The sequence below is a fragment of the Bufo gargarizans genome, chromosome 8 (genome assembly GCF_014858855.1).
Source record: "Bufo gargarizans isolate SCDJY-AF-19 chromosome 8, ASM1485885v1, whole genome shotgun sequence".
NCBI classification, from domain to species: domain Eukaryota; kingdom Metazoa; phylum Chordata; class Amphibia; order Anura; family Bufonidae; genus Bufo; species Bufo gargarizans.
In genome coordinates this window covers 75,608,870-75,624,965 of record NC_058087.1, presented here as the reverse complement: position 1 = coordinate 75,624,965, position 16,096 = coordinate 75,608,870, and the positions used below count along the sequence as shown (strand labels likewise).

Below are 16,096 nucleotides of genomic sequence, written 5' to 3'. Positions count from 1 at the left end.
TTATTCTGATTGCCTGATTGGAGTCGGGAAGGAATGTTTTAATTGGCTTCTACCTCACTGGATTTTTTTTTTTGCCTTCCACTGGATCAACTTGCAGGATGACAGGCCGAACTGGATGGACAAATGTCTTTTTTCGGCCCTGTGTACCATGTTACTATGTTAAATGAATGGATTGCCGAGACAACACCAGGCACCTCAAGAAACTGGGCAAAAAAAATACCTATTGTTTAAATCACGTTTTTATAATAAATATATATACTTTTTTTAATTTTGGGTGTTTAATTTTTCCATGTTTTCTATCCTTAAAAAAACAGCTGTGAGCTGTGCAATCGCAGGAGAGTGTGTCACAGCTAGGAAGATGGTGAGCCTTTTTCTCCCTAGCTGTGACGCTCTCTGCCATGATTGGGCAGCTCACAGTCAGGGACAAGGAGATGCCCATTGAGAAACACGGCCGTCTCTTCCTGCCTGTACTGATGGTATGGTATTTACATACCAGGCGGGAAACGAGAACGGGGGGCACCACGGGGGAAAGGAAAAGCACATAGAAAAAATAATAAGCGATATTGCATGCCATCAGTATGCCCTGCCCTGCCAGCTATTTATATGCTAATGTCAGGACTAGTGAAAGGTCTTCTTTAAGACTATTGTCAAAAATAATGGGTCAAAATAATTAGCAACCCCTAAAGAATACAAACATTAGACAAGCTCTCTATTTAAATACAACCAAACACGTGTGCATCTTTAACCACTTCAACCCCGCTAGCTGAAACCCCCTTCATGACCAGAGCACTTTTTACACTTCGGCACTACACTCCTTTCACCGTTTATCGCTCGGTCATGCAACTTACCACCCAAATGAATTTTACCTCCTTTTCTTCTCACTAATAGAGCTTTCATTTGGTGGTATTTTATTGCTGCTGACATTTTTACTTTTTTTGTTATTAATCGAAATGTAACGATTTTTTTGCAAAAAAATGAAATTTTTCACTTTCTGCTGTAAAATTTTGCGAAAAAAACGACATCCTTATATAAATTTTTCGCTAAATTTATAGTTCTACATGTCTTTGATAAAAAAAAAATGTTTGGGCAAAAAAAAAATGGTTTGGGTAAAAGTTATAGCGTTTACAAACTATGGTACAAAAATGTGAATTTCCGCTTTTTGAAGCAGCTCTGACTTTCTGAGCACCTGTCATGATTCCTGAGGTTCTACAATGCCCAGACAGTAGAAAAACCCCACAAATGACCCCATTTCGGAAAGTAGACACCCTAAGGTATTCGCTGATGGGCATAGTGAGTTCATAGAACTTTTTATTTTTTGTCACAAGTTAGCGGAAAAATTGGATTTTTTGTACTCACCGTAAAATCCTTTTCTCGTAGTAGGCATTGGGGGACACAGCACCATGGGACACAGCACCATGGGTATATGTCCAACTACCACTAGGAGGCACTAGACACAAAAAGTGTTGGCTCCTCCCAGGTGGGCTATACCCTCTCCACAGGCACGAGGCTATTCAGTTTGTACCAAAAGCAGTAGGAGAGAGAAGAAAAGCAAGGAACCAACAACTCCCGTACCGGGAAAGATCAAGAGACCAGCCCGGAGAAGCGGAAGAAAAAACATAGGGTGGGATCTGTGTCCCCCAATGCCTACTACGAGAAAAGGATTTTACGGTGAGTACAAAAAATCAAATTTTCTCGTGCATGGCATTGGGGGACACAGCCCCATGGGACGTCCCAAAGCAGTCCCTGAGGGAGGGAAAAGAAGAGACGCGCCACCGGTTGGGCATACAGGTGCAGGAGAACCATGTGACCCAACGGGAAAAAACACGAGATGGGCAAGAGGTTCCATAACAAGGAAGAAACCTCAGAAGAAGCAGGGAAGACTGCCAGCACCCCAGGACAAATGACTGGAAGAAAATCCCAAATGCAAGAAGGTGGCAAAAGGAAACAGAGCGCAGCCAAGGGCTGGAGAAAAAATTAGGACAGCACCGTGTGGTGAAACTACCCAACGCTCTACATTGTCTCAGACCCAAAAAACCTGTGGCCATCCCCTGAAAGGCCAGGGGAGAAACGAAACAGGGAAGCACTGAAAACCAAACGAGTGGGGGAAGCCATAGCAAGGCTCACATGTGAAGGGAGGGGACTCCCCTCACCGCAAGGCCAGGAAAGAAGCTAAGCGCCCCATGTAGGTGAAAAGGTGTAGGTGAAAACCCAAGGCTGCTAGAGGAAACCGCCAACCCTGGAGAAGGAGGGGGTTGTAGGTAAAAAACCAGGAAAAGAACGATAGCTCCTGCGTCCCCAAAAACAGGAGACGAGGCACAAGCCTCCGAAAACAAGATATCACCGTGAAGCGTAAGACCAGAGGAAACTCTGGGCATGTGAAGTATCATGGAAAAAAGAAGCCAAATACAGGCCAGGCAACCTCGGCAGGACACACTGGACTGAGAGACATGGGAGTAGAAGGAGAGCACTCCAAAAAACCTAAAGAGGAAAGGTCCTACAACAGGAGGAGGTCCCTCCCGAAGGAGACCATACGGTGGAACTGCAAACCGCAGCACTAAACCACTCAATACCAGGTACTTGACGTGGGAGGATGGAAAAAAAAGAGACAAATCCAAAGAGGACCTCAAATGAACAGGGACTCCCGAAAGGAGTACCCAGTATGGGCTCACAAGGAACCAGGAGCTGAACCACCAGAAGACAACGCAAGCCAGAATATCCAGGAAAGGCGAAAAGAAACCACCATAGGGGAAGGGGCATTGGCCATGGACAACTAGCCGTACCAAGAATATTGACCAGCAAACCTTAAACATTGTCCCAGAGAGGGCAAGTACAGCAGCTCGGGATGTACCACAAAACGACAGACATCCATATGCATAAGGAATGCAGAAGTCGCCATGAAAAAACCGGGGTAGCCTACATAGAAATGTAGAAACCAGCTGCGACCGGCATACAGAAAACTTCCAGGGGGGAGAAAGCACCAGACAGGTGCAGACGACGGCAAGGTCCAAGAGGACTGCCCCTTCGCCATGTAGCACAACTAAGCAGAAAATACAAGGGAATACCGAAAACACCTGGACCCAGAAGGAACTACGGGGCCCTGTCCGATACCAGAGCAATCAGCTGAAAATTCAGACAGGTGTGTGTGGCGCTCAGAGGTCCTGTCCTTGACCCGTCAGGGAGGACGTCCAGCAATGATAAAAACCGTGGACCCAGAAGGATTCCGTGTGGCGGACATCCAACGATGACAGAAAACCGCAACCGCGGCCGATGCCACCAGCTACGTGTCCAAACAAGGTAGAAGATCCAGTGGAGATCCTTGTACTTCACCAGGAATGGGCCGCTCAGCAATTAGGAAACAACGCGAGAACTCCCCTATAACATGGGGTAACGCGGAGCACAGCATACCGTAGTACCGTAAAGAGAAGGCAAGAGCAACTACAGCACAAAGGCCAACAACCACCTGGCCACGGAGTAGGGAGCGTGGTTGAATGAGGACCACCCGCCGGATCAGACAGATCGGTCATATACTGGAGCTACCAGAAGTAGCAGTAGACCGATAAGGTGGGGGTTGGGCTGGCCCACACCTGCCAGACATGGTAACCATGCACATGCTGAACGAAGGGGGCCTGGTGCAGACAGTGCCTTGAGAGGTACAAGGAGACCAATGAGCGCGACAGTAAAGGAGTGGCAGATGTATGGAAGAACCAAATGGATGGAACCAACAACCGCAGCACAGATTAGAACTCGTGGGCAGAAAACACCCAGTAATACAGAAACTGTCTGAGCTACAGACCGCACCACAGGGCCCAGCACTTGGGGTACTACAAACACACGCCTAAAATATGGGTAAAGTGGCTGCATGTTGCCAACTAAGGAGAGTGGAAACATAGCCACAGCATCTGGGAATGAGACAGCATTCGGAGGGTACAGGTACACAACCTGTAAAGTAGAAATATGGCTGTGTTAGAGGAACTACATTTAAGATCGAAGCAATGTGGCCGCATGGTGCACCCTAGACCCAGAGAGGTGCAACAGCAACCGCGTTAAGAATGGAACCCAGTAGGGCCGCACGGTACCACAAAGAACAAGACAGGTGCACACCACAATCAGGTAGGTGCAATGGCAACAGAAACAGGGCCGCATAGTACACCCTAGAAGCCAGACAGGTTGAACGGCTGCAGCATCGGAGACGGTTCAGGGACTCTACCCATGAAGGGAGTAAGATGGCCGTTTGGTGCACACTATGATGAGGTAGGTGCAATGGCCACGGCAATTGGAGGAGGCCTCAATATCTCGTCCTGTAAGGAAAGAAAATGCCACATGGAACACCATAAAGCCGGACAGGAGGAACGGCTACCGCATCCGGAGATGGCTCAGGTACTCCACCTGTTAAGGGATCAAGGCGGCAGGGAACAGACAGGTAACTGAACCGGACAGGGGCAATTCTAAGGCAATTGAAAGTGGCCTCTACATTCCGCCCGTAGGGAGAAATGTTGCCGCATGGAACACAACAGAGCCCGCCAGGGGTATCGGCTACAGCACCGGAGATGGCGTAGGTACTCTACCTGTGAAGGGAGCAAATTGGCTGGGAACAGACAGGCGCAATTGCAGCGGCAATCAAAGGCAGCCTGTATCTCTCCCAGGAAGGGAGAAATAGTGTCGCATGGAACACCATAGCGCCAGCCAGGGGAATCGGCTACAGCATCAGGAGATGGTGTAGGTACTCCACCTATGACAGGAGCAAAGTGGCTGGGAACAGACAGGTGCAATTGCAACGGCAATTGAAGCGGCCTGTATATCTCACCCGGAAGGGAGAAATAGTGCTGTATGGAACACCATAGAGCCAGCCAGGAGTAATGGCTTCTGTAGGTACACTACCTAAGCAAAGGGGCAAGGCGGCTGTACAATTGCTCTGAACTCACCAACCTACAGGAGGCGATAGCCGAGCTAACCGCTTGCCCAGAACAGGAACTCCCAGTAATGAGGTAGAGTGGCGAACACCAACACCAGGATGGGGACCCCACGGAAACACTCTCATGTGTAGGGGATAACCCCTGGTATAGGGGAACCAGGAAGGCTTGTCAGGGACAGCCTATGGCAGTGGTGCAGGAACCCCCCTGTTAAGGAGAAGGCGTACGTATCAGACACCGGGTAGGTGACTCAGTATGCTAAACACGGGGACGGCTGCCTTACCTGTGCGGTTGAATACCTGTGCGGTCAGGGGAGCACCATCCGAAAATCCACTAGAGGTGATACCAACCCTGTTTAGGTAGGAGAGGTTCCTCTGTGCACGTAGTCTTGACCTCCCAGAGTGCTTCTATATGGAGGAAGACCGCCTGATGCTCTGTTCCGAGGGAATCGGTGCAGAGGTGTCCCCAGAGGCAACGGATGGGGTGACAGGAAGGATTCGTCACCAGCCTCAGGCCTGTCCTGGGGGGGATCCGAGGATGCCGAGGAGGGGTGGGACCCCGTTGAGACCACCCGAGGGTGTACTGTGAGCTACCCCTCGCCGAACCCGGGTGCAGGTACCCCTAACTGAGTATGCCCCATCTGCAGGGAGGACCCTGGAGGGCAGAGGTGGCCGCAATTTGGGTTGGTAGCGTGCCAGCGACACTGCTAGGGAGAGTCGGCCAAGGTTCCCATGGCATTGACACGGAGGGACCCATTCATGGGGAACCTACACAAAAAGATTGTTCAGGGAAAACAATGGGATCTGGGAAGAGGTACTGCACACCAGCAGGGACAGGCTGACCACATGGCAGCCATTGTAGACAGCGGACGCACGTGAAAACACGTGGCGACCGAGGAGCTGTTGGGGGAAGAGATGCTCAAAAAGCAGCCAGCAGAGGCTGTCTATCCTGACCCGGACGCAGTGGTCCCCCAAAGAGGTGCAGCAGCAGCAGCTTGTTCCCTAAAAAGAGGTGGTCAGTAGGGCTGCAGGGGACATGAAGCAATCGAGGGGTTAACCACCCCCTCCAACAGAAAAAACACGTTAGCCCAGGAAAGGGAGAGGAGATAGCTCCTCCCGAGGGCCGGGCGGGGCTCAGAAAAGCCCGGGAAGCAAGGGGGAGGGGCCGGGAAGATTGCGGCCTAGCAGGCCCAAAAGCCGGGGCCTCGATTTATGATGCGGCCGGGAATGGAGCAAGGGGGGCGGGGGAAACCGCGGCCGACAGAGGGCCCACCGGACCATAAAAATAGGTGAGTAGGGTAGGGGGGGAGAAGCGACACCTGGGGATAGGCAGATCAGGGCAAACGGAGCACCTGGGAGCCGGGGACAGGCCATAGAAGATGAGGCCTAGTCCCGGCAGAAGCCGGGGACTAAAGTAGCGGGGAAGCCAGGGAGAGACTGTGTGGCCAGGGAGGAGAGAAAAGACCAACTGAGGGGGAAAAAGAAGGGAGGAAAAACCATGAATATAAACCCCCCCAGGAGGGGGGGGGGGGGGGTTGGCTAGGAGGAAAGAAGAGGCTCCCCAGGACCCCCAGCTAAGGTGGATCCCATCCCCCTGGCCACAGAAGGGAACCTAACCCTGGGGCAGGGACACAGGGACAGGGGAGTATACTCACCATCCGTTGTCTTCGGGCGCAGCACGGTCACCCCTTCGGCAGACTCAACACGAGAACCGTGGGAATGCCGGCAAGCCACTGCGGATGCAGTCCGTGGGGACTGGGTGACCGGCGATGGTACCGAAGTACGCGCCCGCAGGGGGGGCAACTAAAGTGGAACACGATGGAGCCCCAGCCTGCAGCAGGTATAACGGTGGAAAAAACCGACCTGCGGAAGAGAGAAAAAAAGAAAAAGAATAAAAATAAACAGCAGAACCTGCAAAAAAGCAGGACAGGTCTGCCTCCTACGGACACTAGACTAAAACTGAATAGCCTCGTGCCTGTGGAGAGGGTATAGCCCACCTGGGAGGAGCCAACACTTTTTGTGTCTAGTGCCTCCTAGTGGTAGTTGGACATATACCCATGGTGCTGTGTCCCATGGTGCTGTGTCCCCCAATGCCATGCACGAGAAATGATGATTTTTTATTTTTATTTTTTTCTTACAAAGTCTCATATTCCACTAACTTGCGACAAAAAATAAAAAATTCTAGGAACTCGCCATGCCCCTCACGGAATACCTTGGGGTGTCTTCTTTCCAAAATGGGGTCACTTGTGGGGTAGTTATACTGCCCTGGCAATTTAGGGGCCCAAATGTGTGAGAAGTACCTTGCAATCGAAATGTGTAAAAAATGACCGGTGAAATCCGAAAGGTGCACTTTGGAATATGTGCCCCTTTGCCCACCTTGGCTGCAAAAAAGTGTGACACATCTGGTATCGCCGTACTCAGGAGAAGTTGGGGAATGTATTTTGGCGTGCCATTTTACATATACCCATGCTGGGTGAGAGAAATATCTTGGCAAAAGACAACTTTTCCTATTTTTTTATACAAAGTTGGCATTTGACCAAGATATTTTTCTCACCCAGCATGGGTATATGTAAAATGACCCCCCAAAACACATTGCCCAACTTCTCCTGAGTACGGCGATACCAGATGTGTGACACTTTTTTGCAGCCTAGATGCGCAAAGGGGCCCAAATTCCTTTTAGGAGGGCATTTTTAGACATTTGGATCCCAGACTTCTTCTCACACTTTCGGGCCCCTAAAAAGCCAGGGCAGTATAAATACCCCACATGTGACCCCACTTTGGAAAGAAGACACCCCAAGGTATTCAATGAGGGGCCTGGCGAGTTCCTAGAAATTTTTTATTTTTTGCATAAGTTAGCGGAAATTGATTTTTTTAGTTTTTTTCTCAAAGTCTCACTTTCCGCTAACTTAGGACAAAAATTTCAATCTTTCATGGACTCAATATGCCCCTCAGCGAATACCTTGGGGTGTCTTCTTTCCGAAATGGGGTCACATGTGGGGTATTTATACTGCCCTGGCTTTTTAGGAGCCCTAAAGCGTGAGAAGAAGTCTGGAATATAAATGTCTAAAAATGTTTACGCATTTGGATTCCGTGAGGGGTATGGTGAGTTCATGTGAGATTTTATTTTTTGACACAAGTTAGTGGAATATGAGACTTAGTAAGAAAAAACAAAAACAAACAAAAAATTTCCGCTAACTTGTGCCAAAAAAAAAATGTCTGAATGGAGCCTTACCAGGGGGGGTAATCAATGACAGGGGGGTGATCACCCATATATAGACTCCCTGATCACCCCCCTGGTAAGGCTCCATTCAGACGTCCGTATAATTTTTACGGATCCATGGATCGGATCCGCAAAACACATGCGGACGTCTGAATGAAGCCTTACAGGGGGGTGATCAATGACAGGGGGGTGATCAGGGAGTGTATATGGGTGATCACCCGCCTGTCATTGATCACCCCCTGTAAGGCTCCATTCAGACGTCCGCATGTGTTTTGCGGATCCGATCCATGTATCCATGGATCCGTAAAAATCATGCGGACGTCTGAATGGAGCCTTACAGGGGGGTGATCAATGACGGGGGTGATCAGGGAGTGTATATGGGTGATCACCCGCCTGTCATTGATCACCCCCCTGTAAGGCTCCATTTAGACGTCCGTATGCGTTTTGCGGATCCGATCCATGTATCCGTGGATCCGTAAAAATCATACGGACGTCTGAACGGAGCCTGACAGGGGGGGTGATCAATGACAGGGCGGTGATCAATGACAGGGGGGTGATCAGGGAGTTTATATGGGGTGATCATGGATTTATAAGGGGTTAATAAGTGACGGGGGGGGGGGGGTGTAGTGTAGTGTTTGGTGCGACTGTACTGACCTACCTGAGTCCTCTGGTGGTCGATCCCAACAAAAGGGACCACCAGAGGACCAGGTAGGAGGTATATTAGACGCTGTTATGAAAACAGTGTCTAATATACCTGTTAGGGGTTAAAAAATTCGGATCTCCAGCCTGCCAGCGAGCGATCGCCGCTGGCAGGCTGGAGATCCACTCGCTTACCTTCCGTTCCTGTGAGCGCGCGCGCCTGTGTGCGCGCGTTCACAGGAAATCCCGGCCCTCGCGAGATGACGCATATATGCGTGACTCTGCGCAGGGCCGCCACCTCCGGACCGCACATCTGCGTTAGGCGGTCCAGAGGTGGTTAAAGGCCTTGTCCTAAGATATATCCTTTAGAAATCGCTCGGGTCCCCTTGAATTAGGTGTGGCCGTTAAGTACACATGCTGCCCTTCCATTTATTCTCTATGGGCCAGCCGAACTACAGCGCCCAGCTATCTCCAGCAGTCCCATGAAGACTCTACTAGGAATAAGTCACTCACCTTCTGCTTTATCAATGATATGTTCCAAGACATCTTCATCTGGCACAAACTGCACCTGAAGGTTCTTGCTCCCCTTTTTAGTTTCATTACTCATTTCTCAGTCTGTAACAGAAACAGTTTGACTAAAATACATCTCTATCTAAATAAAAGTGAGAATATAAAAATGACCGCAACTGACAAAGACAGCACAATAACAGAAACACAGAAGACGGAATTATTTCTAGAAAGGACTGACGTCCATATCATCCAATATAGATCACTTATCAAGCTGTGCTCCATGATTTCGTAATGTACGTCTTCTGCACCTGCATGTAATCTCTTAGGCACCTTGCAGACGAGCGTTCCTCCTGCAGCGAGTCCGCAACGCAGCTCCCGGCCTGACCTCCCAGCACTGGCGGGATTCACATAGCATTATATTGATTTATGATGCTATGTAACCCTTACAGTTCTGGAATGTATTGGATAACACTGGTATAATGCTGCCAGTGTTTTCCAATACCGGGTCGGGTGCTGCAATGCGGACTCGCTGCGGGAGGAACACTCGTCTGCAAGGGGCCATACACTGCAGGCTGCTCAGTCCAGTTCAGTGTGAAATCGGTCAGACAAGCGTCTCTAACAACTCGGTCTGTTGCCCCCCTTTCTGCTCTCCTGAACACTCATAATACGGATCTCTTTTCCAATTTTGATTATAAACCGCTTAGATTTACATTCAGGAGAGCAGATAGAGGGGCTACAGAGGGAGCAGTCAGAGAGCTTGTCTGATGGATTTCACATGGAACAGATCTAATTACAAGCTGTCCCAATCGCTTCAATGGGACTGCTCGTTCCTATACAAGTGTGTATTATACTGAGCCGTCCCACTGAAGTGAATGGGACAGCTTGTAACTACACTGCTCACCGCTGCAACGTCAAGCAGGTAAACAATGAAGGGAAGGCTGCACTGGCACGGTTTGCAGCCTTCTCATCAACCAGCTGATCATAGGAGCGACGGGTGTCAGATCCCCACTGATCTTATATTAATGACCGATCCGGAGGATAGCTCATCAATATTAAAATCCCAGAAAAAACCCTTTTAACCCCTTAAGGACATAGGACGTACCGGTACGCCCTATTTCCCGAGTCCTTAAAGGGATTCTGTCACCTCCCCTAAGCCAAAAAACGATTTTAAAGCAGCCATGCAGCACAGCTTACCTGGATTAGGCTGTGCTCTTTTATCTTGAAATCCGTCCAGCAGTTACTGCAAAAAACGACTTTGATTGATATGTAAATGTGTCCTGAAGGTGCCCAGAGGGGCGTTTTTTTTCTTCTTAGAGAGCCCAGTACCGCCCCTCTTACAGTGCCCAGCCCGCCTTCCTTGTACTGTCTAACCGCCGCCTCCAGCCTGCCACAGCCTCTCCTCCCCCTCCCTCACGCCGAACGAACTCTCGCACAGGCGCAGTACCCACTGAGGGCTGCGCCTGTGCGATCAGCAGGAGACTGAGGGCAGCAGCTTCATCTTCGTCACTGGGCATGCGCCGAGCTCAGTGACGTCCGATGCTCGCTCTTCCCTGCTGACTGAGGGAAGAGCGAGCATCGGACGTCACTGGGCTCGGCGCATGCCCAGTGACGAAGATGAAGCTGCTGCCCTCAGTCTCCTGCTGATCGCACAGGCGCAGCCCTCAGTGGGTACTGCGCCTGTGCGAGACTTCGTTCGGCGTGAGGGAGAGGGAGGAGAGGGAGGAGAGGCTGTGGCAGGCTGGAGGCGGTTAGACAGTACAAGGAAGGCGGGCTGGGCACTGAAAGAGGGGCGGTACTGGGCTCACTAAGAAGAAAAAAACGCCCCTCTGGGCACCTTCAGGACACATTTACATATCAATCAAAGTCGTTTTTTGCAGTAACTGCTGGACGGATTTCAAGATAAAAGAGCACAGCCTAATCCAGGTAAGCTGTGCTGCATGGCTGCTTTAAAATCGTTTTTTGGCTTAGGGGAGGTGACAGAATCCCTTTAAGGACCGAGGACGTACCGGTACGTCCTGACTTAACCACTTCAGCCCCGCTAGGTGAAACCCCCTTCATGACCAGAGCACTTTTTACACTTCGGCACTACACTCCTTTCACCGTTTATCGCTCGGTCATGCAACTTACCACCCAAATGAATTTTACCTCCTTTTCTTCTCACTAATGGAGCTTTCATTTGGTGGTATTTTATTGCTGCTGACATTTTTACTTTTTTTGTTATTAATCAAAATGTAACGATTTTTTTGCAAAAAAAATGACATTTTTCACTTACAGCTGTAAAATTTTGCAAAAAAAAACGACATCCATATATAAATTTTTGGCCAAATTTATTGTTCTACATGTCTTTGATAAAAAAAAAATGTTTGGGCAAAAAAAAAATGGTTTGGGTAAAAGTTATAGCATTTACAAACTATGGTACAAAAATGTGAATTTCCGCTTTTTGAAACGGCTCTGATTTTCTGAGCACCTGTCATGATTCCTGAGGTTCTACAATGCCCAAACAGTAGAAAACCCCCACAAATGACCCCATTTCGGAAAGTAGACACCCTAAGGTATTCGCTGATGGGCATAGTGAGTTCATAGAACTTTTTATTTTTTGTCACAAGTTAGCGGAAAATGATGATGATTTTTTATTTTTATTTTTTTCTTACAAAGTCTCATATTCCACTAACTTGCGACAAAAAATAAAAAATTCTAGGAACTCACCATGCCCCTCACAGAATACCTTGGGGTGTCTTCTTTCCAAAATGGGGTCACTTGTGGGGTAGTTATACTGCCCTGCCAATTTAGGGGCCCAAATGTGTGAGAAGAACTTTGCAATCAAAATGTGTAAAAAATGACCGGTGAAATCCGAAAGGTGCACTTTGGAATATGTGCCCCTTTGCCCACCTTGGCAGCAAAAAAGTGTGACACATCTGGTATCGCCGTACTCAGGAGAAGTTGGGGAATGTGTTTTGGGGTGTCATTTTACATATACCCATGCTGGGTGAGAAAAATATCTTGGTCAAATGCCAACTTTGTATAAAAAAAATGGGAAAAGTTGTCTTTTGCCAAGATATTTCTCTCATCCAGCATGGGTATATGTAAAATGACACCCCAAAACACATTCCCCAACTTCTCCTGAGTACGGCGATACCACATGTGTGACACTTTTTTGCAGCCTAGATGCGCAAAGGGGCCCAAATTCCTTTTAGGAGGGCATTTTTAGACATTTGGATCCCAGACTTCTTCTCACACTTCCGGGCCCCTAAAAAGCCAGGGCAGTATAAATACCCCACATGTGACCCCACTTTGGAAAGAAGACACCCCAAGGTATTCAATGAGGGGCATGGCGAGTTCCTAGAATTTTTTATTTTTTTGCATAAGTTAGCGGATATTGATTTTTTTTTGTTTTTTTCTCACAAAGTCTCACTTTCCGCTAACTTAGGACAAAAATTTCAATCTTTCATGGACTCAATATGCCCCTCACGGAATACCTTGGGGTGTCTTCTTTCCGAAATGGGGTCACATGTGGGGTGTTTATACTGCCCTGGCTTTTTAGGGGCCCTAAAGCGTGAGAAGAAGTCTGGAATATAAATGTCTAAAAATGTTACGCATTTGGATTCCGTGAGGGGTATGGTGAGTCCATGTGAGATTTTATTTTTTGACACAAGTTAGTAGAATATGAGACTTTGTAAGAAAAAACAAAAACAAAAACAAACAAAAAATTTCCGCTAACTTGTGCCAAAAAAAATGTCTGAATGGAGCCTTACAGGGGGAGTGATCAATGACCGGGGGGGTGATCAATGACAGGGGGGGGTGATCAATGACAGGGGGGGGTGATCAATAACAGGGGGGGGGGGTCATCAATGACAGGGGGGGGGGGGGGTCATCAATGACAGGGGGGGGGGGTCATCAATGACAGGGGGGGGGGGGTCGATCAATGACAGGGGGGGGTCGATCAATGACAGGGGGGGGGTCGATCAATGACAGGGGGGGGTCGATCAATGACAGGGGGGGGGGTCGATCAATGACAGGGGGGTGATCACCCATATAGACTCCCTGATCACCCTCCTGTCATTGATCACCCCCCTGTAAGGCTCCATTCAGACGTCCGTATAATTTTTACGGATCCATGGATCGGATCCACAAAACACATGCGGACGTCTGAATGGAGCCTTACAGGGGGGTTATCAATGACAGGGGGGTGATCAGGGTGATCACCCCCCTGTCACTGATCACCCCCCCCCTGTAAGGCTCCATTCAGACATCCGCATGATTTTTTACGGATCCATGGATAGGATCCACAAAACACATGCGGACGTCTGAATGGAGCCTTACAGGGGGGTGATCAATGACAGGGGGGTGATCAATGACAGGGGGTGATCAGGGAGTGTATATGGGTGATCACCCGCCTGTCATTGATCACCCCCCTGTAAGGCTCCATTCAGACGTCCGTATGCTTTTTGCGGATCCGATCCATGTATCCGTGGATCCGTAAAAATCATACGGACGTCTGAACGGAGCCTGACAGGGGGGTGATCAATGACAGGGCGGTGATCAATGACAGGGCGGTGATCAGGGAGTTTATATGGGGTGATCATGGGTGATCAGGGGTTTATAAGGGGTTAATAAGTGACGGGGGGGGGGGGGGGTGTAGTGTAGTGTGGTGTTTGGTGCGACTGTACTGAGCTACCTGAGACCTCTGGTGGTCGATCCTAACAAAAGGGTCCACCAGAGGACCAGGTAGGAGGTATATTAGACGTTGTTATGAAAACAGCGTCTAATATACCTGTTAGGGGTTAAAAAATTCGGATGTCCAGCCTGCCAGCGTAATTATACACCACCAATCGCAGTCCGAGGATTTGGAGAGGCGGTGCTGGCCCTGGTGCTGAACACTGCTATCCAGGGTGCTGATTGGTGCAGGGGAGAGAGGCGCGAGATTCAAACTTCCTGCGCTCCTCTCTCCCCTCTTCTTCCTGTCCAGCACCCTGACCGTGCAGCATCGTTCAGCACCAGCTCCTGTGTCCCCCTAATCGGCATCCATCACCCTCCTGCACTCATCGCCACCCAGGTAGGTTAGGGTCAGTGAGGGAGAGGCACCATTAGGCAGGGAAAGAAGGGAAAAGTAAGTTAGAAAAAAAAAAAAAAAAAAAAAAAAAGTACTTTTATTCCAAACTTCCATCTATCCATCTAACCCAGACCCCCCCCCGCCACTTGCCCCCCCCCCCAGCCACTTGCCCCCCCCCCCCCCCCCCACACCAGTGTACCTCAGGGTACACTTACAAATTTTGTGTGTACGAGGGGCAAGATTCCCGTATTCAACCCCCAGAATGTCCCCCCACTCTGGGTGTTAGCGGGAAACTCGTGTGGGACCTTATGTACCCACTGCTGGATAGTGGTTACCACTTGTACGTGGATAACTTTTATACCAGCATTCCCTTGTTCAGGACCCTTGCCGCCAGATCCACGATCGCTTGTGGGACCGTGCGGAAAAATCAACGCAAAATTTCAATTTAAATCCATTTTGCCGGTAATAAAGCAAGGGTTAACAGCCAAACAAAACTAAATATTTATGGCCCTGATTCTGTAGTTTGCAGAAACACCCCATATGTGGTCGTAAATGGCTATATAGCCACACGGCAGGGCATAGAACGAAGGGAACTCCATACGGTTTCTGGAAGGCAGATTTTGATGGACAGTTTTTTTTTTTTTTACACCATGTCCCATTAGAAGCCCCCCTTGATGTAGCCTAGACTAGAAACTCCAAAAAAGTGACCCCATCTAAGAAACTACACCCCTCAAGGTATTCAAAAGTTACTTTACAAACTATGTTAACCCTTTAGGTGTTCCACAAAACTAAATAGCGAATGTAGAAACAATTTTAGAATTTAATTTTTTTGTTACATTGCCTTAAAAAAGAGTAATATAGAGCAACCAATAATCATATTTACCCCTAAAATAGTCCCAAAACAACAACCACCTTATCCCGTAGTTTCCTAGATGGGGTCACTTTTATGGAGTTTCTACTCTAGGGGTGCATCAGGGGGCTTGAAAGGGTACATGGTGTAAATAAACCAGTCCAGCAAAATCTGCCTTCCAAAACCCATATGGTGTTCCCCTCCTTCTATGTCCTGCCGTTTGGCCAAACAGTAGTTTACGACCACATATGGGGTGTTTCTGCAAACTACAGAATCAGGGCAACCCATTTTGAGTGTTGTTCGGCAGTTAACCCTTGTTTTACTCTTGGAAAAAATTGATTATATTGGAAAATTTTCAAAAAAATATAAATTTCAAAATTGTTTCTCCATCTGCCATTAACTCTTCTGGAACACCTAAAGGGTTAACAAAGTTTGTAAACCCAGTTTTGAATACCTTGAGAGGTGTACTTTCTTAGATGGAGTCACTTTTTTGGAATTTCTATTCTAGGGGTGCAACAGGGGGCTTCAAATGGGACATGGTATAAACAAAACCAGTCCTGCAAAATCTGCCTTCCAAAACCCATATGGTGTTCCCCTCCTTCTATGTGCTACCGTTCGACCAAACAGTAGTTTACGACCACATATTGGGGGTTTCTGCAAGTAGACAGAAGTAGAGAAACTGAAACTTGCTAATTTTTCAAAAAATTTGGTAAAAAATTAATTTTTTTATGCAAAAAAATTAACTTTTTTGACCCAATTTTAGCAGTGTCATGAAGTACAATATGTGACGAAAAAACAATCTCAGAACGGCCTGGGTAAGTCAAAGCATTTTAAAGTTATGAGCACTTAAAGTGACACTGGTCAGATTTGAAAAAAATGGCCTGGTCCTTAAGGTGAAAATGAGCCTGGTCCTTAAGG

At 48.4% G+C, this 16,096-nt stretch overlaps 1 protein-coding gene across 2 annotated transcripts in view; it reads right to left on the bottom strand.

The window, feature by feature from the left end:
* Positions 1 to 16,096, bottom strand: part of ORC2 (origin recognition complex subunit 2) — an 88,624-nt gene that overhangs the window by 69,147 nt on the left and 3,381 nt on the right. For both annotated transcript variants that reach the window (XM_044304269.1, XM_044304270.1), the window contains exon 2: positions 9,282 to 9,383. In XM_044304269.1, coding sequence (XP_044160204.1) covers positions 9,282 to 9,375 — 94 coding nt within the window. In that variant the 5' untranslated portion in view covers positions 9,376 to 9,383. The remainder of the gene's footprint in view (positions 1 to 9,281; positions 9,384 to 16,096) is intronic.